The sequence below is a fragment of the Pleurodeles waltl genome, chromosome 1_1 (assembly GCF_031143425.1).
Source record: "Pleurodeles waltl isolate 20211129_DDA chromosome 1_1, aPleWal1.hap1.20221129, whole genome shotgun sequence".
NCBI classification, from domain to species: domain Eukaryota; kingdom Metazoa; phylum Chordata; class Amphibia; order Caudata; family Salamandridae; genus Pleurodeles; species Pleurodeles waltl.
In genome coordinates this window covers 180,332,307-180,354,581 of record NC_090436.1, presented here as the reverse complement: position 1 = coordinate 180,354,581, position 22,275 = coordinate 180,332,307, and the positions used below count along the sequence as shown (strand labels likewise).

The following is a 22,275-nucleotide window of genomic DNA, read 5'->3' as shown; positions in this document are numbered from 1 at the left end:
ACCTTATTTAACAGTATACTGGCTGGTAATAGATTAATGGAGCGGAGAATGATCCCGCTCCATTAACGGAAACTAGTGGCAGGGGTCCTAAATTCTTCAGTAATTTGTACACTTTTTAAGAAAGCTTATGTGGCCCTTATAATTAGGAGATACACATAGTCATCTAGGTCCTGATGAAGCATCTGCCGGAGATCTTTTTATAAATGGTGGCAAAGAGCCCCCCCACCAGGGGTGGTGCCCGTCAGACATTTCAGTGCCGGTCTGACGAGGAGCAGTGTCGATGATGAAGCATGACATCCTATGGATGTGTGAGGCCTCTTGCTCCTAGAATTTAGGACCCCTGCCACTAGCTTCCGTTAATGGAGCGGGATCATTCTCCGCTCCATTAATCTATTACCAGCCAGTCTACTGTTAAATAAGGTATTTATTGGTGTACTGGTCTCTTTTGTAACAGCGTTGTCTCTGTGACTTTCTCAACAGGACCTTGAACTTGTTACTACAACACAGTACATCTCCATGCTATTATGCCCGTGTTTTACTTGGATACCTAATTAGTATTTTACCTCCCGTGTTTAACTGTCTCATATCTTCCTTTTAGACTTCATTAGCGCTGGACCATTGGTCTATGTGTTCCTAGGAAGCTCGTTCTCTAATTTAGGACGGTAAGCGTGTACCATGAGTAAATGCATGTGTGTTGTTCACGAGTTAACACTTTCACTGCACAGCACGGTCGCCTTCTTTTCCCACGATATATATTGATTATGATTCGCCCTTACCCCTGTTTAACCTGTGTACTTTCATTCACAGGGCGACAGTTAGGAATTATTGGTTCTGCATTTATGTAAGTGACTGTTCCTTCTCCAAGGTAATCTCTGGTCTTCAGTAATTTGTACACTTTTTAAGGAAGCTTATGTGGCCCTTATAATTAGGAGATACACATAGTCATCTAGGTCCTGATGAAGCATCACTGGATCCGTATGGACCACCAGGATGCGAAACATGTTGACCCATGATAGGGTAGTCTTTGGAAAATCTCCAGACTCCTCCCTTTGATATATTTTTTCCTATAGAGTGATTGATCTTAATTTCTAATTTCACTCTTATGACTATATATATTTTTTAACCTTGGCCCTGACCGTCCATCTGGTCTAATAAAACTATTGTCTCAGTGGCGGTTTTGAGAGCCAATTTTAACCACGCTTTCTTTTGATCTCCTTTGTCACTTTCTCACCTTTGGGGTCACGGCACCACCATTTATAAAAAGATCTCCGGCAAAGAGCCCCCCCACCAGGGGTGGTGACCGTCAGACATTGCAGTGCCGGTCTGACGAGGAGCAGTGCCGATGATGAAGCATGACATCCTATGGATGTGTGAGGCCTCTTGCTCCTAGAATTTAGGACCCCTGCCACTAGTTTCCGTTCTTTTTGTTTGGAACAGTGTATCATTTATATTTTGCCATAAAGGGTAGGTACAGTGGGCAGCGCCTGGCGATGTTATGCTTGCCTAAAATAAGATGCAAGTTCAGGCACGGCTCCACTGTACCCAGTCCCGTCCTAAACACATACTGACAAAGGTTAATGATTTCATTTTCTTTAGACTAGAGCTTAAGGTGAGAGAAAACAACCCTGCTTAGATTCTTTACAGTGATGTCAATCAGTGAAATGGGTCTATTGCACCTAAGGATGTTTAGATCATCCTTCTTACAAATCAGACCCCTCACCGAGTGAGAACTTGAGCTTGGTAACCTGTTGGTCGAAAAGATGTTAAACTTGTTGGTGAGCAGAGATCCCCGGTCCTCAGATTTACACTTAATCAGATCTATGGGCATACCATCAGGCCCAGGGGCCTTGCCCCCTGGACTCCGCTTAATAGCCAGGATGACTGGTTAATGTGATGACAAATACGCAGTGTCCTCCAACCTACTTAGAAAACAACTGGGTTAACTTCTAAATCCTCCTTAACTAGATAAATTGCCTGGAAACAGGAAACCCATTCACTACCAGTAATGCATGTTAGCTGGGGCATCCCTTTGACAAATTCTATAAACTAAACCCAAGAACATTTTACTGTTATTGTGGAGCGCTGTAGCCTCCAGCTGTTCACAGTCTGCCATTAACAAGTCATTTCTTCCCCTGTTTAGCATGCTTTTATAAACTTTTCATTCATTTATAACCTCGGCCTGACCCCTCGGCTTGACAGCCAAAACCCTCCTGAGGTTACCCTTAGCTGCGCACCATTCAGTATTGAAGCATCTAGGCTCAACGGGAACAGCCTTCACTGGCTTCATTAGACTTCCTTTAAAACAGACAAAGATTCCCAAAACAAACCAACATATTGTTCCTCCCCTCAAACATCTGATAAACAGGCAAGAAAAAGCCCTAAAAGTTGTTAGCAATGAAGGAGGAAAAAAAAGGCCCAGATGGCGACAGGGATGAACATAGCCTTTGGCTACTGTTAGCAGGAGATGGCAGCGCAAGCTGACTGGCAGGGGAACCACTTTTAAAAATAGGGAAGAGCCCAGTTACCACCAGCCCGTTATGTTCAACCCAGACGGTTACTATCGTATAGCCCTGGTTAACAATAGAGGGCAAATTGTGCAAAGGAAAAATACAATCAATAATAGAAGGCGACCCCCGCCCTCTAAAAGTTGACACCGGGAGATCATCTTTGTCCAAAAGCTGGATGACCACAAATAAGATTCCATGCTGCAATGTAAAATGGTAGCTCAGAACCTGTGAGGAGCGAGTCTATAGCATGATTCATTGCAGTCAGCCCCCTCCCCAAACTCATGGTACTGAACCTTAGTTTAGCATTAACCCTTTCGCTGCAAGGCCTTTTCTCCCCCCAGGTGCTAAGCCTTTCTTTGGCAATTTGGGGTAGTTTGAGCTTAGGTCTCCATAACATTTCATCTGCATAAGCTATCCACATCAAATTTGTGTCCTATTTTTCCAACAAACTGGGGATTCTAAAGGTGCCCAGGGTTTATGGGTTCCTTTTGAGGGGACTGAGAATATAGGCAAAATGTAGCAAAACTATTTTTAAATAGACAAATAGGGGAAAAGTGCTCCCGATAAAAGTGTCTGCTTTTTTCCCTAAAAATGGAATCCACAAACGGTTTGCTGCACTAAAGTCACTACATTGTAGCATTTTTCTAAGCAGTAGCCTATTTACCCTAGTTTTGTGCTCTCAACCTACTTCCAGTTTGTGGTAGAAATCAGTGTGAAACCCATGGGTAATCCAGAAAAGTTATAGATTTCTGAAAAGTAGACAAAATTGTGAATTCAGCAAGGGGTCAGATGTGTAGATCCCTCAAGGAAAATAACTGTTGAAATAAAGGAATATTGAAAATGAGTAGGAATAAAATAGGCATTTGTGACAATCTTTTTATCTGTTACTTTTTGTCACAATGGCTGAGTGACAAAATCGATCTACCATTACGTCTGCTAGACCCTTCTGGTTGCGAGGATATATAGAGTTTGTAGGTGCTCCAAGAACCTAAGGTACCCAGAGCCAAGAACTGAGCTGCACCATACAATGGTTTTTCATTGAGTACCAAGCATAGACCAATTCTTACAGAGAAATAGGCAGAATGGAAAATGGGTATCAAGAAAACTCATTGTTTTCGAAAATGGGCCCAAGATATAGAGTTTAGAAGCAATGGTTATTTCCACATCTCTGAATTTGTGGGTACTAGCATATGATTTGGAGGGTATTTTTAAAAATGTCATCTTTCTTATACACTGGCTTACATATGAAAGGCACAAATTGAGTGAAATCCAATTGGTAATAACAAATGTTCTACTATTATATGCTTCCACTTGATTCCCAATAAAAATGTTTTCTCACTAGCGTGGGTAGGCTGTGGCAAGAAACGATCCAAAACGGAACATGGATGCACAAACATTTTTCCACCGAATACTGACCCTCTTTTTCCAATGGGGGTAGCTCTAGATTTTAGACCGTAGCTCAGCTGGCACCTAGGGAAACCTAGCCAACCTGTACATTTTTTTAAAAACTAGACACATAGGGGAATCCAGGGTATGCTGACTTGTGTGGATCACATTAGGTTTTCTTACCCACAGTGCCCTGCACACCTCAAACATTTTCCGAAATCACACATTTTCCTTACATTTCTGTGATGGAAGCTTCTGGAATCTGGAGGAATCCACAAAATTCCTACTGCCGAGACTTGCACCACCTGTGCCAATAAAAACACTGCCCCACTTGTGTGGCTGGATCTAGTGGCGCAACAGGAACAGATCAAGCCAAGGACAATTGGAACCCTTGTGTGGAGACTCATATTGACCTTGGTTGGATCAGTTCATATAGCTGGCACTAGGCTCACCCACACAAGTGGGGCAGAGTTTTTATCGGCACAGGTAGGGCAATGCTGGGTGGTAGAAATTTTGTGGATTTCTGCAGATTCTGGAAACTACAATATGAGCTTGCATGTGGGCATAAAAGAGCAAAAATATGCAAATATACAAATACACATGCATGTGCAGGTACACAAGATATAAGTACACAGGCAAAAAGACAAAAAGGTAAGTAAGCATGAAAGCTTTCATCCAACAAAATATAGCTAAGGCTTAACCTCCGATGAACCCAAAGAACTGGTACACAGAGAGGAAAATGGATGGATTTAAATTTATACCAAACTTTGACACAATGCTAAACCACTCAGATTAAGCCTGGACACCAACATCATCCCGAAAGAATCCATCACCAAAAAACCCTAAGATGGCCGGTCCGCCTCTATCTATGAAACTGAAGCCATTCCTCTCATAAAGTGATTACAGTTCAAGATCACATGCCCTCTCATCTGGGTGCGGGCAATACCCTACTCCACAGCCTCCCTGACTTCATACTGGTTCTCCATAAGGGCATTCAGCATGCTGCAACATGCTTCATTAAGGACCTGAAGAAAAATGATCACAACACCACAATGATGGAACTCCACTGGCTGTCCATGCTGGTACACACCATCTTCAAAACCAGCTGCATCAGCTACAAAGCCATCACGACAAGCACTCCTTTTTCTCTAGTGGAGAAGCTCACAAGTCTCTAGTGGCTCCCCATACAACTTCAGCTAGGCACCATCAGATCGCAGGAGAGGTGAAAAAAGTATAAACAAGGCAACAAGCCTTCTCCAACTTGCACCAGGGATATGGAATTACTGCTATCCACACCCCGCTTCACTTTAGGAAAGAGTTGAAGCTATAATACTTTAGAGAACACTACATCATGGTGAGCTAATGGTCCTCCTTTGTTTTTAGAAGCCAGCTACGTCTCTATTGGCGTTGACAACATTTTCATTATGCTGGTTTAATTTGTGTACTTTCAAAAATTTCCCTTTATGCTTGTTATGCAAGAAATCCGAAACTACACCATTATGCCAGTTTGTGTAATTATGTGCCCCTTGCAGTAAAAATTTACTGCAAACGAATAGAAACAACAGAACCCAAAAGGCTGTTGTTCATGGTGCTTTCATTTACATGTGTCCTTGTGACAACAATTAGCGGGTGGACATATTTCACGCTAAAATTAAGCATGAAATGATGGAGTCGCTTTTTGCGAAATTACTAGTGATTTCACACGATTTTGCTGACATTTTGTGTAATTACATGAAAGCAAATTACACAAGGTTCTCACAGATCCTTTCCTTATAAACACACACATAATGCCTCTTTGCCTTTGCCCCTGTACATTGCTGTTTTTTGGCTAGGTGTGCTTTATATAAGTACCACATACATACACAGAAATTCAGATCCCAATGCAATCAATTAGCATGTGTTCGTTTTAGGGTACTTCTTTTTCCAGCAGAAGTGGCTCAAAACGTGCATTATGTATAACCCAAAGCCATGGAGGAAGCATAATGTACTGGGTTTCCACAGAAATCCAACTTCAGAGCTCACCTTCAGCTCTGAATATCCCGGTGAGTGATGTAGCAGGTGATCCAGCCACAAAGTGCTGCACCGCATAGTGTAATAGTACCCAACATGTTGTAAGCTACAGTCTGTAGTTTCTCGACCTTCTTGGCCCGAGGCTAGTATGTGCCAGCTCCCAGGCTAATAGTAGGTGGTCAGGCTAAGGCAGCAAGGTGCTGTGCATTGACAGAACACAGGCATGAGAGGGAAGAGCTGAGTAGGGATATGTATGTTCTTCACTGCACATCCTCGTCTCCCCCTCTATTGAATGGTTCCACAATCCAGTCGTTCCAGTGGTCCCCCAGGTTTCGCCAGTGCAAGGGATGGGACCCTATGACTGGCCAGTACTACAATCTGATAGCACACAGTGGAACCATAACTGCTAAATGTGGGAACCCAGGAAAATTAACCCTTAGTTCACCCATGAACAAGTGGGAGGTACGCACAAGTAAACTGATGAAATTAAGTACTGTATGGGTAAATCTGAGTCCTTAACCATTCGAAGATCCCTTCTTTTAAAGAAAATGTATCTGGGTTTCTGGGTTACTCCTCTGCGTCAATCATCCAGCATACTCCTTTGATAGTGAAATCTCCTTATGCAGCGTGTGCATCATGTCAAAGATGCCACTGTATCATCCACTGGGCAAAAGACCAATTGCAAGTCATATCCAGAATATAACTGATGTCACAATATCTCTGAAACGGTTAGGTAGCAATTTTTTCAACCATTTTAGAGAATAACTAATTGAAGCTTTGCCAATTACTGAATAATATAGATTAAAACACTATACATTTATAATTGTATTGAAAATATGTATGTTTCCATGAATGCAGGAGAGATCAAATAATAGACATCACAGAGATATTTACAATAGGACAAATGTGGAACTTCAGGTGATCTTGGTAATAGACACATTATCCAAGCATCCTTAAAGGTGCCTATTACGGATACATAATCGAATGAGCAGCAATAGATAATCATTTGGTACAAGTATGCACAGGCAAGTCTGATATTAGAATAAATTAAACACCTATACCTAAAGATCGTTGTCTACTGCTATATCAAATGATGTGGCTCAAACTTTAACTTCTAAGACCTGATACAAGAGAAGCAAACGTGAGTAATTCGCCAAGCTTGTGACAGCCACAGAAAACATTTTAAACTGCTTTTAATAAACGTATTGGTGAATGAGTTCGTGTCTTATGTGCTTCATAGATATGTCTTCTCATTGTTATTGCTCTCATTCAACTTGGGGCTTTAACTACAGGGTAAATGAAGAACTTAGCCCTTTCTCCAGGGGCATTTTCAAACTTTTTTTTATCTTCAAACCTCCTGTTTTGCTGACTTCGTTTTTGCTGTCCTTGAGGCTCTGCACACATTACCACTGTTAACCAGTGCTAAAGTGCTTGTGCAATCTTCGTAAAACATGGTAGAATGGGCTTAAACCAAATTGGCATATTTAATGTACTTGCAGGTCCCTAGTAAAATGGCACTACCTGTGCCAAAGGCCTGTAATTTAAATGCTACTAGAAGGCCTGCAGCACTGCTTGTGCCACCCACTTAAGTAGCCCTTTCAGCATGTTTAATGTCTGTCTTTGCAGCCTGTTTGTGCAGTTTTAAACTGCCACGTTGACCTGGCTAAATAAACTTTTTGCCAGGCCCAAGCCTTCCTTTTTAATATACATATGTCATCCCCAAGGGTATGCTCTGGATAGCCCAGAGGGAAGGGTGCAGTGCATTTAAAAAGTAGAACATGGACTTTTAAGGTTTACATGTCCTGGTAGTGAATGCTTCTGCCTTACTGTGGTTTTTCACTACAGCAAGACCAACTTCTACCATAGGATAATACCTTATTGCATTCAATAAACTGTAACTTCCGAATTGAAACAGGTACCAGTTCATGTTTGGTTTCTTTGGAATTGTAATGAAAAATCCTCTCTTACGGTAAAATCAGATTTTAAATTCCAATTTTGAAAATGCCACTTTTAGAAAGTTGCCATGTTCCTGCCTTAGCCACTTAGTGCCTTTAGCCTATGTCTGGGTCACATGACTTGATATAGCCTACATTGTAGCTGACATTGGGCGTTGTGTATTGTTCTTAGACAGCTACATGCAATAGAGAGCTTAGGTGTACCTGGATGGGCCATTTCTGGCAAGATGGGACGGCCGAGCTTTGCACAACCCTACTTTTTTTTTTTTTATTAATTCTTTTATTGTTTTAACAAACAAAAAAACCTACAAAAGTGCTCAAATATCTCTGGCAATACATTATTAGTAATGCAGGATATCATTCCTCATAATAGCTCATGAACAGCTGTATACCAAGAAGCGTACATCGTCACACACGAGGCATATTGTAATAGCTCAGTATACATACCCAAGACATTAAGGAGGACAATTGTGATAACGCTCACATTTTATAAGCAATAATGCAATCAATGACATGAAGTTACATACTCATGGTGGGGGCGTAAGCACGGAAGTGGGGAAGATATGAATAAGAATATGAATATGTTGGGGAGGAGGGCAGCAGCACAAGCCAACAGAATCACACACAGTTGTAATTGACAACCAATGTTCGTGGAGGAGACATACCAAAGATCATAAAAATGGAATTGATTATCGGGGTGGTCTAACAGAGATCTATGGTGGCTGGGTTTCGGACTTGGCGTCCACTTTTTCCGAATATTTGTGTAGTTGGCATCGCTTGGCCCAGGCATGTTGTTCTGCTAAAATACAAATGCGCAAGTTAGACAGCCACAGTCTAATGGGAGGAGACATAGATAACTTCCAGTACATAGCTATTCTCCATTTTGCCAGCACACAAGCAAGGTCTACAATTTTATTAATCGGCTTGCATGCAGCCGTACAAGAGGTGATGCCTATCCAGCAATGTATAACTTCTCTCCGCAAGGGGACACCTGAAACATCTGAAATCACTTCCATAACTTTGTCCCAGTAGGGGATAAGCTAGTGTTAGTACCACACCATATGTGTAAAGTCCCCTGGGCAGTGTGATAGTGAGGGCAAGCAGCAGTGACGCCTGGGTACATTTGCACCAGGCGTTCTGGTATAAAGTATGTATGATGCAAATAACTGAACTGCATATACTTCAACCTAGCATTTGTAGACATCAATTTCAGTGTTTCCAGGCACTGAGTCCATTGCTTGTCTGTCAGTGTGACATTGAGAGCGGTGTCCAAATAAGCTCCTAGAGAAAGAAGGGGCGCTTTGTTAACCATGCCTATAGAGTTATAGAAATGGGTAACAGCTTTGAAGGCACCATCATGCATCGATTAGGTTTGTAGGAGAAGGGAGATTTCAGGTTTGTCGTGCGATTTCCACCATGTCACATGTAGAAGAGTGACGTAGATGAGGAATGAGCCCTTCGGCATACCATAATTATCCGGCAGGGTTTCAAATGTGATAAGGGTCTTATCTGTGAACAAGTCACCCCAATCCAACAGGCCAGCTTCGAGTCAAGCAGCTGCATCCAGTCTCATTTGTAGTATGTGACATCCCGGTAGTGCCCACAAGGACAATTCAGGCACTTATATTTCAGACAAGTATGCTTTTTAGTTACAGAGGTAGCCCAGCATGTCTTAGTTATGTGCATAATATGTTACCTTCTCTACCTGGTAGCACTTCATCTGACCCCAGCAGCGAATGTAATACCAAGAGCTGAGGTGTACACTCGAACTAATGCCCAAGTTCTAATTTGTTTATTTCTGCAAGCCAACGTATTAACCATTGTAATTGGGCTGCCGCGTAATAGTGTTCTTAGTCTGGGGCAACCAAGCTGCCCCGAACCAAGGGGGTGTATGATCTGGTAAGTGCCACTCGATGTCTGTCCTTGCTCCAAAATCAATGCTGTTAGGAGTGATTGCATGTCTGCGAACATCTTGGCAGCAGAAGGACAGATAAAAGTAACAAAAATCTAGGGAGGATTAACATTTTAGAAATAGCCACCCTGTCTGTTGGCGAAAGTGGCAACGACAGCCAGAACGGTAGCGAGAACCTTGCACTTGTAAGGGCCTTGCCTTTATCAGGTCGTTGTCTAAATGTTATATACTGACTCCTAAGTACTTAATAGAGTTGTATAACCAGGTGAGCCGGGCACATGGAAGCTTTCTCTGTTTGGGCACCGTAAGAGTCGTCAGTAGGAACAGCTGTGATTTGTCCCAGTGCACCTTCACGCCGGAGGCCATGCCAAAATGCTTCAGTAATGTCATAACGCAGGGAAGTATTGTGGCATTTGTTTCACAAGTAAACTAAGGCATCATTGGTGTGCAATGAAATAATGTGCCCGCTACCCCCAGCACAGATGCCGTATTCAGAGGCGCTTGCCCTGAGTGCACAGACGAGGTGTTCCATCGCTAGAGCAAAAATTATCGGGGCTAAGGGACAGTCCTGTTGGGTGCGGTGACCTATAGTGAATGTATCAGAGATAGTACGCCCAGTTTTCACCCGGTCCAGAAGTGCATTGTAATTGTAAGGCAGGGCAATCCATTTAAGGAACGTGGGTCGAATACGAAGTCTACAAAGCACTTCCCTCAGGTATTCCCAAACCACAGTGTCAAACACTTTCTCTATGTCCAGCGAAGCACCCAGGGGCAGACGCCTGTTGACTGCGCCCAATCCATCAGCATGAATATGTGACGCAGGTTTAGGTACGTATTTCTACCTGGTATACGCCCCCTTTGATCTGGGTGTACTATGGATTGAGCTGTAGGGACCAGATGATTAGCTAATATCTTTCCTAGGATTTTGTAGTCCATATTCAATAATGAGAGGGATCGGTATGAGCAGGGCATCTTTGTCTGTCTTTGGCAGTAATATCAGCACTGCCTCCGAGCAGGAGGTTGGGAACACACCTGCAGTGAGGGCAGATCCATAGACCATCAAAGGTTTGGGGCAAGTTTGGACTGAAAGGCAGCGTAAAACTCCACCAGCCAACCGCCCACTCCTGGGGTTTTGCCACAAGCCATTTGTTCAATGGCTTCTATAATCTCTGCTACTGAAAAGAGGGCTTTGAGAGTTGCCGCTGTGATGTATGAATTGGCGATAAGTGTAGTGTGTCTAGAAACATGGAGATCTGGGTCTCATTGATGGGAGGCAGGGCTGTGTAGAGTATGACATAATAAGTGCAGAAAGCTGTGTTGACAGCCTCTTGAGTATTGAACCTGTCTCATCTCGGGTGGCAGTCATGGGTACCCTGGGGTGGTCTGAGCACAGCAGGCAGGCTAAGGGTCACACTGCCTTGTTCCCCTCCATTTGTTTCCTGGCCTGATATTCTTGGAAATCAAGTTTACCCAATCATTCCAATGCATTCATCATGTGTGAGAATCTGACCTGTGCCAGGGAGGATGGGCGATTAGGTTAGATAGAGTATCGAGAAAGGGCTTGTCATACAAATCATCTGTAGGAAGGTGCCAGTAGGTATACAGGGGTGTCCATTGCCCCAAGTCAAATGAAGCAGTAACGGGGCAGTGGTCTGATGTTGTGGACCTAAGTTTTCAGCTCGAGTAACATTTGTGAGGGCTACTGAGTTGCATTAAACAAGATCGATCCTCGTATGGAGATCGTGCCGTTCAGAGTAGAATGAGTACTCACAAAGTAGAGGGCTAAGGCTAAGCCATATGAGTATGGGAGGCCCAGGGCTTGAGGTGTTGTGTAAGTGCCACTGATTGTGTCCCCAGCACCGGCGGGCAGGAACCATCACAGCCACAATTAAACCCCACCCCCAGTTGCAGGGTGCCAATGCATTTTGGATCAATGCTGGGGTAAGAGATTGGACATGAAGTGCCTGGTTAAGGTTGGGGGCATATACGGAAACAATGGTTATGAGGAGACAGTCTAGATTCCCCTTCAGGACTGCAGTGACCTTCCTGATCTACTCTGGTGTGCACTACCTCCAACGGTATACCCAGTGCCACCCAAATCAGAGTGCCCCTAGCATAGTGGGAGTATGTGGTCCCAACCAGTGTGCCGCACCAGTACCTACGCATGGCTTCTAGATCTGGAGCTGTCAAATGGGTCTCTTGAAGGAGCGTGATGTGGACCTGGTGTCTACGCAGGTACTGGTGCCTGGCCAACCCCTGCACATTCCAGTTCAATTGCATATATGGTGTCCCCATTCTTGTGTGAGGTAGTGTCATGTAAACAACAGAACAACGTGAACTGCCACCTGCCCCAGCTTTTCCAACCCCACCCAATTGCCCACACACCATTCCTACAATATGTTAAGTAAACAAACAAGAAAAGAAATCGGAATAACTCAAATAGTGAGTTCACGCTCAACGCAGAACACCCCATCCAGGCCAATGCACCAACGAATGACCGGCCAGCAGCACTGAAATGCAACTATGCAAAACGTTTGGACAGTGAAGACTGTGACACTATGTTGGGGGGATAGTATCAACAGGGTAGTAGTAGCACAGAGAGAAGGTGCTCTCACAGCCCCTGGCCACATCGATAGTAGCCCGGTCCCTGCTCCTGCCATACCTTGTGACCACGGCTGAAGTCAAAGCAGAAAGGCAAGTATAAGGGACCCATGTGATCAAATCACCTCTTCCGCCATCTGTGGGATGACCTGCAGGCTCCCTCCCATCAAGTAAAATATCAGTCTATGGGATGTCCGGTGTCTCCATGCCGGGACTGCCTGCCTCTGATCCAGGAGGGGAGGGAGTAGACACCCTATGTTCCACCTTCACAACTGCCAGTGCTCTTTCCTTGGCCTCATTGTTTATGCACCTTTCATTCATAGGAAGTGCCTGATGCTGACTGAAGCGAGTTGGGGATGCCCCTATCTAGCCATGCCCATGCCGCATCAGGTGTCGTATAGAAGATGGTACTATCATCTTGCATAATCCTAAGTATGGTAGGAAATTGTAAGGCATATTTGATGCCATGTCCCCAAAGGTACTGCTTCACTTCGAGGAAGGAAGACCTCCTTGCTGCACTTCCATGATGGAGTTAGGGTAAATGCTTGCTTGAGCTTTTTCCACCATTCCTGGGCCCCTCGCCCGAGGACCTGTAGGATGTGATCTCTGTCTCTATACCTGAAAAGTTGAGCGACGACTGGTGGGCATGATCCATGGAGAAAAGGTAGAGTGTTTGTCCTACAGGATCATCTTTGTGAATCACTTCTCAAGGTAAAATTCCATGCTGGGGCCCTCGCTTCCCTCCGGGAGGCCCACTATTCTAACATTCTTGAACCATGATCTGCCCTTCTGGTCCTCGGCACATCTTCAGAGATAGTCCACTTCTTCCTGTAGGGCTTTGAGCAGGAGTGTCAGAGACTATCAGTCTGATGGAGGCCAATCTGGATTCCACGTTTTCAACTCCATCTTTCAATGTCTTGTGGTCTTCTCGTAGTAGACCCATGTCTATCCAGAGAGCATCAATTTTCGGCTCCAGCTGGGATTTGATGTCTAACACGGGCCCTAGGATTTCATCAAATCTGTTTAAGTGTGCAGCTAATGCACTCTAAAGCGATCCTTTGGCAGGGCATTGTGAATCCCCATCAGTTACATTGCAGGAGGTGCCAGGCACCACGGGCTGGCACTTATGATGTTTGGTACATACCATGAGGGCGATCATTGTGCTACGGAGTGTAGGTCAGGGGTGGAGTCCCCAGATCCCCAAGAAGTCAGTTGTATGGGATCGACAAAGAAATGAAGCACCCAGTCTTTTCTGCTCAGTGTGCTTAGAAGAAAGACAGACAAGATTATTGCTCCTACATGAAACAGGTTCTACGTGACACATACTGCGCAAATAGGATGTGTACCAGGCAATGTGAGGGATCAGTATGAACAAGGTGAGGGCTCAGCAGTCAAGAAGCAGGCTTCACCCAGTGGGAGTAAGGCTGGTATTACATAGGGGGTATGGTGGCCCCAGCAACTCCCAGTCCCATGATAGAAATATTGGGATAACCACACAGAAGGCAACAACAAAGTGCACTCGCATCCTGTAGCACCCCTGTTCTGGGCCTGTATAATTTAGGCCCTACCTGGCTGGATGGAGTAGAATGGAGACTTCGCCACAAAGTATGGGTTAACTGCCCCCCCGGTTCGAATGAAGGGGGTACTGTACAGGACAGGTCTGTATCAAGACTGGGAGTGTGGGGCAAAAAACAGACCCCACAGCCTGCTGTGCAGAGTTCCAAAGTGCCACTTGGGGTGGGAGGTGCATGTTACAGTCCAGCAGTTGCGCAAATCCCCATGTCTCTATGGGCGCCCTGGACTGCTACCTTGCTGCATTGAGGCCCTATTGCCTTCCTACCTGAGTCAGAGGGATTTTGACGTGCCCCAGAATCCAGGACTCCCAGAATGACTCCAAGGATTAGTTTGCTGGTCTCCTGTTAAGAGCCACAAGGACATAACAGGCTTTCAACCACCAAAACCAGCATCCAGATCCAGCTGGAGCCAGCCACCGACCCCCAAGTGCTGGCCCTGAGGCCCTAGACCCTTTGTGTAGCCTAAGAGAGACAGAATTGACAATTTTGGGTTCCTCATGACTACCAGCAGACCAGTTGGCACTGAAATCTTTCCGCTTGCACAGACCACAATGCGAAGATCCATGACTCTTTGTGCTAAAGCATTGCCTGCTCCCTGGGACCCCCACCACAAAGCCCCAGCCTGCCTGCCTGGGATGACAACAGGATCTTCATGCTACAGTGCTGACCATCCACGATGACAGGCCTGCCAGGCTTACTGTTGCCGCTATGTTGATTCTATGCCTCTTGGGGTCCCCTCCAGACTCTGCGATGGAGTGAGAAGGTAACTTTTTAGTGGGATTAACCTCGTCCCTGTATCTGACCTGTGCGCCATAGGGGTCGGTCTGAACTTGTGACAACTAGATTGCTGTGAGTGGATCCTTGGGATTTTTTGTGCTATTTTCACTAAAATCTTTCAAATTGAATATCTACGATTTTACCAATTGGATTTTTAAAGTTTTAGTTTTGTATTATATATTCAATTTTTTTAAATTGGTCTGGGACTTTTCTTGTGTGGTGTTTTCACCTTATTACTGTTTGAAGTGCTGCATAAATACTTCAAAGCATTGCCTCTAAGTTAAGCTTGGCTGCTCTGTGCCAAGCTATCGGAGGGTTGAACACAGGTTAGTTTGGGGTTTGCTTGTGCCTCAACCTGACAGGGATTGTGGTTGCTGCTTGAATCGGTCTCACCCCCTCCAAAAGTAACCCAGTTTCTCACAGTAAGCAAATGACAGTATTTAATACACTCTAAAGAAGACAGTGTCACTGTTAGGCCACTGGGCAGAGCAAAATAATGCAGAATACATACATAAAAAATACAGAATTCCAACTGTACAATTTATTATCAACCTGACGTTTGATACTGCTCACCAACTAAATCATGAGTGTCAATAAAAGCACATTATATCTAAAAACAGCATAGTTTACACATTTTGAAATTAGCAAGAACAATCAGCAGGTAGTTGTGACCAAATACAACATGATCCATTCATAGTTGTCAAGTTCATCTAAACATAGTAAAATGATTCACCACTTTTCCTCGTCATCTTAAACGTGATTATGTAATACCCAAAGAAATACAAGTATAGAACTGAGTAAATAAGGCAGCAAAGATACGTAACCTTTAGTTTCTGCAATGAACTTAGCCGCGTGTACAAACAGTGCTTAGGGAGGTCCTTTGATACCAAGTAGCTGCCAGTTTCCTCAGGAGTGCCTTTATTGGTCAATTTCGGATCCACATCAAGGTCCTGGTAACACAAACATATACAAATATACAAGCCAGTAACAGAAGCAAAATCTAAAAACTGTCATGCTGAATCAGAGATTCTGACCTGTTGAAGTTTGGTGTATCCCACATTGTTGTAATATATTGCACTCCATAAAGATGCAGAATTGTTATAACCTACTCAAATCCACACTTTTGGTGTAGATGGTGCAGGATTCGCACTGCTAGATATCTGTGCTCTTCATATTACGCATGCATTGTGAGCAAATCATGATGTCTATCGATGTGGATATGGAGAAATACATTGTCATAATAAAATACAATATAAAAATCAAAGAACACTCAAAGGTACAACAAAAACATTGAGAGGAGCTGTTGCTGGTAAGCATGCAAGGTATTCTCACTAAAAGTTTTAGGCATAGCAAACTTTATGTCAAGATTACTTTGTTAAAAGATGTTAGTGTCTGATGGTAGAATCTGACACCTAGGATTGCCTTTCCTTCATGACATACAAGAAGGATATTGCAGGGCTGTTTGACGCCACAGTCCTCACATATGCCAGAACAAGAGCACCTATCATCAAGAATTACAGATCTAGGACCAGCTGTGACTGCTGCAGTGGATGTCTAATGATTCTTAATTGGGAATATTTTCATTGCAGACTACACTGTGCCCAGAAAAAGTTCTGCTTCTGAACTTTAGAGAGTGTTTTTGTTTCCACATGACTATTATGTTATGAAGGTCTTATTTCTCAGGGGGATTATCATTAGAAAGCCAATCACAAAGTAGAACATGTAAATTGTTCAAGTGTAGGGGCCAATAACCCAAATCATATGGAGGTGCTTTTGTACTGTAGTTTTCTCTAATTCTCACAATGGGTTAACAGGTGGGCTTGTGTGTGGCTCTTTAATGTTGAGTATTGCCAGTGGGAAAATAGGGACAAATATGACATCCTGTTGGAATGGCAATTTGACTCAAGAATTGTTCAAAGCTGTCCCACATAATTGGGCAAGTCTCAAAAGAAGGAACAACGGAGGACCTCTAAGTTTCCAAGACCACCTTCATGCAACAAACTCAGTAGGCAGGCTTGATTAAGTGAGGTTCATGTTTAGTTTTGCTAAAAGCACATTTGTGGTAATTTGTCTGAAAGACAGATTTAAGTGAATATATAACCTGTATCTCAAAGAATAAAAAGTTATTGCACATTTTATCTAGGTATTGAATGATTGGAGACTTTGAATTTTTCCCTTGAAAAGTGCCATCAAATTAATTATCATCATGGACTATGGAAGGCAACGCATACTTTTGTTTAAAGGAGTTCCGAGTCTGTTGAACATTCTTGACTGCAAGAAGAAAGCAAGTAAGGCTCTCCCTTTCTTACAAGAGACTTTCACTTGATTTGATTCATTTTTTTCTTACGTTATTAACTACATGCTTAGGACAATGGTTTTGGCAACTATGAATTAATTTTGTCTCACCAGGTAATATTTATGAGATTTCAAATCTTTTTAAGGGAGGTGGGGTTGTAAAACTGGCTACAATACTTTAGCTTTAAACCTGATGTCATCATTCAACCTTAACTCCAACCCTCCGAAACACTATTTCTAACATGAAACATGTTTTCAATTGTACAATGCAACTTACAGCAATGTGCGATATCACCAATTACATCTATAAAGTAACTATACTAACCAGTCTTTCATGCACATATTACTCTCAACTTCTAAATGAAGTGGTGGATAAGGCAGCACCTAACCTTATTTCATGCCAGTTTTAAAGATGTCAAGAGCTATCTAGTACAAGAAAAACATTTCCTAGATCATGATTATGATGATCTCATCAGAAGGCAAGGTCTCCATGTTTTACTAATGCCATGTTCTAGCTGTTATGCTGAATATCATGCCCCTATTCGTCCTCTGAGCACAGTGAAAGTCATTATACTGAGATCTCATGGAATGCATGTGACAACTCTCTCTGAACAACTCCCTATCCCAGAGAGTAGGCCCAGTAAATTATTCTTAAAAGTAGAAAGCAAAGAGCTTGGGCCAAGAACAAAGGCAACAAATCTGAGCCTCAATTGAGGTGCTACTCATGAACAAGTCAAACACCTTCTATCATTTTAATTCTAATATACTAACGATTTCACACTTATCTGCACAGTCAGTTTCAGCACTGCATTATATAAAACATGCGTTATATATATCCTATGAATGGCTAAGGTCCAAACAATGTTCTCAATAAAGAGAATATAACTTATTAAAAGTAAAATACAACTTACAAGTGGGAAGTCAGTGACGTACGCCTCACAAAGTTCTATTTCTGGAGGCTTCTGCACTATTCTTGTGTATATTATCATAACATTAGAAAATTCTGCTGCAAATCCTAGCTGGATCTGAACTCCACAGTCAAATTCAAATGACATGCTCTCAGGAAGCTCTAAAAATAAGAATTTGTGAAACACATTTAGGAGTACAAACATATCTACAGGGTTATTCACGGTTTCTCCTTAAGAAGTTAGTAAAGACCATACTGCAATATTAGCATTTGGAAACTGGTTGATAATCATCAAGTAACAAATCATTCATATTAGCATTATGCTGCTAGAAATCGCAATTCGATAGAACCTGTGCACACAGTACCATCACAAAAGCAATGCACTACTGCGATACTGCAGGCATGATTTAACAATTTGAATTTTCAAAGATACAAATAATTTACCTACACATATGAAATGGCAAAGGGCACATCACTGCCTCACTGATAAAACATTATTCTTTACAAATATGTATCTGCTTCACCCAACTGAAACACAATCTTAGTTTACAAATAGATTTTTGATCAATTTTTACTCACAGAGAACCTGTGAGCATTTGAAGCAAAGGCTAGGCGCATAAGGAAAACCAGAACGGGAAAGCTCCAGCTACCATTAATATGCTAAATCAGAGTACCAACAGGCTCAGGAATTAGCAAGTAAGAAGCTAGGTATATAAGATGTTTGTGTATTTTCACAACTTTGACACAAGACACTTATACCCAAGATTACTTCTGTAGCTTATGGGACCTGGAAACAGGGTCGGACTGGCCTCTAAAGTAATCTGGCAGCACCATACGAGTTGGTCTGACTGATAAATGTGTGAGTTGTTTTTTTAGGTCGAGCCTAAACAGCGCTTGGGCTGTCAGGATGATCTATTGTATGTACTTTGTGGGCTTGAACTCCTCCCACTGCTTTTCATTTGTCTAATTAGTTGTCTTTTAAAATTCTTTGCTTGCCAGTGGGTAATTTGTCTTCCTGGCCCCTCCTTTTTGTAAGTCTTTCACTCCCCTGGAGTATCACCCTAGGACTTGTAGGCTTCTGCTTTTTTCTACTTTACTTTCTGTTCAGGAACTTTTTTATAATTTGATCGAGCATCTCCCTGTCTCAGCGTAGTGCCCATTTCACGAACTCCTACTCTCCCGGACTCCCCTGGTTAACTATATTGATACTAGATTCATTCATTTTGCCCCAGACAAAATGCACGCTCAACTAACAATGTATCAGTTAATGCAGAATAAAAAAGCATTTGAAATGTGTCGGTTTATGCAATACCCTTTTCCATTGCTTTTTGGCTGGCAGCAGTTATGAAGTATTAAATATAGATATGTGCCTTAAGGAATTAGCAAGAGCTTGCTGTTTCAACAAAGCCTGCTGATTTACTGCTTTGCGCACACAGTAGAATGCAGCAGTGGAGCACCACACTGCCCCAAGAAAGGCAGCTCCAGTCGGTAGATAAGTACACATGTGTATGCAGCAGGCAAAGGAGAAAAGCAGTGGAAACTGGTGAACCCGCATTGATGTCCATGCCCATGGTAATAAAATACAGTAGATGAACACTAAACTTGAAGCATCCCCTTCCCCTGATCTCTTTGTTGTATATTACTCTCCCTGTCCTCATTTTCAGAGGTTTGAAAAAGAATTGGTCTGTCTCCTTTAAGGAAAGCTGAGCAGACCACGGTGGTTCACCGCTCCACTATAAAGGAGGCATTCACCCCTGTGCTGATGCTTCATCTCAGCCCGACCTGCAACATACTGGAGTTTTAGTAATTTCACCCATTCAATTCATCAATATCTGAACGGCAATAACTGGTGGTCGTGATCCCTTGTCTGTGCTTCAGTGCGCTGGCACCACTTGGAAGTTTGGCAGTGATGCATAGCACAGATGTTCTGTTTGTTGACCATTTTCCCCACATGTTATTGTCCTTTTCATGCCTTCCTGCTCCCCCACCCCACCACCAGCAACCAGCAAAAAAATGGTTTAAAACTGTAACATTTACCATTCCATTTTTTTGCTGGTTGCAAAGACCTATTGGCTATACCAGTGCTTGTAATCGATTGCGGGCCTGTTTCATGACCAAGTGGGGTGGTTTTTACTCTTGATTTTCCTGATATTACTACAAACATTGCCTACAGCAAACATAATGCATTCAGTCTCTCATACCTTGCAAATACCCATACAATGTGTATTTACAAATTAAAAACTGGCCTGCTCTCAACTTAGCTGTCTGGTTCGCCAGTTGGGGAACCGCTTCTATGTTGGTGCCTGGGCCTATATTTTGTCTCAGTCCGACGCTGCCAGGAAAGACAACCAGTGCAATATTTGAATTCTTATTTGGAATATAATCATACATACTAAAACCAGCTTCGTTTGGTTTTCCTAACATTATGCCTTTATCTTTTTTCCATATTTCATTAAAACAATTCCATAATGATGCCATTTATGGCATAGGAACAGCTCACAATAATATTCATACAATGTTGACCTGAGTTTTGCTAGCCAGTTAAAGCAAGCATAATGCCCTAGTAGTTGACCACTAGGCTTCAAGGGGCAGAGCAAAGTGTTCTCTGGTACTAGGACCAGTATTTCAAAATAAATCACATTTTATTGTGTTTAGTGAGCCATTTCTGTTTCCCAAGGATATGAGAAACAGATCGCTCCACTCTTCTCTACAACTATTTTCCCACCAGAATGCCTCTTCCTCCTTTCTTTACCTTGGGGATTTTTATCTTGAACTTAACGTTTCCTCTTTAGAGAAGCAGAAGAGTTTACAATTGCTATTGTCCACCTTTGTTTAAAGTACCTCTCTACCAACAGGGATCAAATGGTTTTCTTTGAAACGTCAACATTAAGCAAACAAACCATTTAGCTAGTAGTTTCATGGGTCTGCAGTTTCAATTGGATTAGCTTCCTTAGATTGTGCTCACAATATGGGGGTGGTATAGCCGGCCTTGTTTTCTTGAGCTCCTCCACCAGCTGGACATCAGACAGAGAACCTGCATATTACCAGCAACTCTGTACCTACAGCAATACCCTGCAGTGCAGGGGAATCCATGTTGCACCCAGATACACTGATAACCAGAGCAGGTTTCCAGTGGAAATCCTTGCAATCTCTCAAACAGCACCAATAATGTCCCCTTGAGTGAGGTGCCCCTACATTGCCTTATAGCTCCTTCAACTTGTCTAGGTTTGATGGGTTCTGACTTCTCTGGGAAGGGGGTTTTGAGGGGTGGGGAGTCAAAAGGTCTAGTATAACCTTTACATGGTGGTGTGACCTCCAAGGACTGCTGAAGTGGCAATCACATCCTTCTTCATACAAATCAGCTTGTTCCAGCCAACAGTGATGTGGATGGTACAATATATGTGATGCTGCCCCTTACCACTTTGTGGATCCAATTGTTGGGTGATCCATGGGGGATGCCTGGTGCCATCTAAAGCTGCATTAATGTTATGCTGCTTTCGATTTGATTCCTGGCTTTGGGGCAAGTATTGATGACCCTGGTGGGTGTGCCTGCTGGGTCTTTTCTCTATCGGTAGAGTAATCCTTTTGGCTAGACATCGTGCCCAACTATGGTGTAGCTCTGAGAGGCAGAGGTATTGGGACTAGGAACTCAGAGTACAAATAGGCTCCAGCTGGGGCCATCATCCATAGAGTGGTAGATGGTTGTGGTATTGTTTTAAAATGAGAGGCTTCAGCTCCGTCTGAAGATCAGAGGTGTTTGTGCTTGCAAGATATGGGTAGAGAGGGATTTCCAGATATTGGAGAATAGCAGGAGAAGGTCTCATCTTTTCTTGTTCTTTATCTGGTCCTGTTCTTCTTACATTCCTTTGCATCAAGCCTGACTGTTATGCTGTGAGTCAGCGATCTTGGTATGCATTGCTTGACAACCAAATTAGTTGTGTTTTTTGGAGTTTACAGCCTTCTAGGTGGAGCAGAAAACCATGCATGCAGTGGAAGCCCATGAAGATTTCATCCTAAATTATACCTTTAGTAATTGGTAGTATAGTAGCCCAATCAATGGTATAATCCAGAATTAATCAATCTGGCACCATTTGATAGACAGATAGAGGAATATGGTTAAGAGCCCCTTATATCTTGATTCAAGTGATTTTAAGCAAGTTTGCACCAATTGTGTAATATTTTACTTATAGCAAAAAGTCAAAGAACACAGATGTGTGATTCCAGGGAAGTGAGATGCATGTTTACTATTTGCACCCTACTTACAGCTTTTCTGGGTTGCTTGTGCATTGATTCACTAGGTCTCTATCAATATGTTGTGGTATCTGTGTGAGAACTGGGTTGCTCGTGACCA

The 22,275-nt window shown here is 43.0% G+C and overlaps 1 protein-coding gene across 3 annotated transcripts in view; it reads right to left on the bottom strand.

Annotated features, from left to right (window-relative positions):
* The window catches only part of MALT1 (MALT1 paracaspase), a 316,500-nt gene that overhangs the window by 22,006 nt on the left and 272,219 nt on the right, over positions 1-22,275 (bottom strand). For all 3 annotated transcript variants that reach the window (XM_069220240.1, XM_069220250.1, XM_069220255.1), the window contains 2 exons: positions 17,929-18,086; positions 15,547-15,672 (listed from right to left, as the gene is read on the bottom strand). In XM_069220240.1, coding sequence (XP_069076341.1) covers positions 15,547-15,672; positions 17,929-18,086 — 284 coding nt within the window. The remainder of the gene's footprint in view (positions 1-15,546; positions 15,673-17,928; positions 18,087-22,275) is intronic.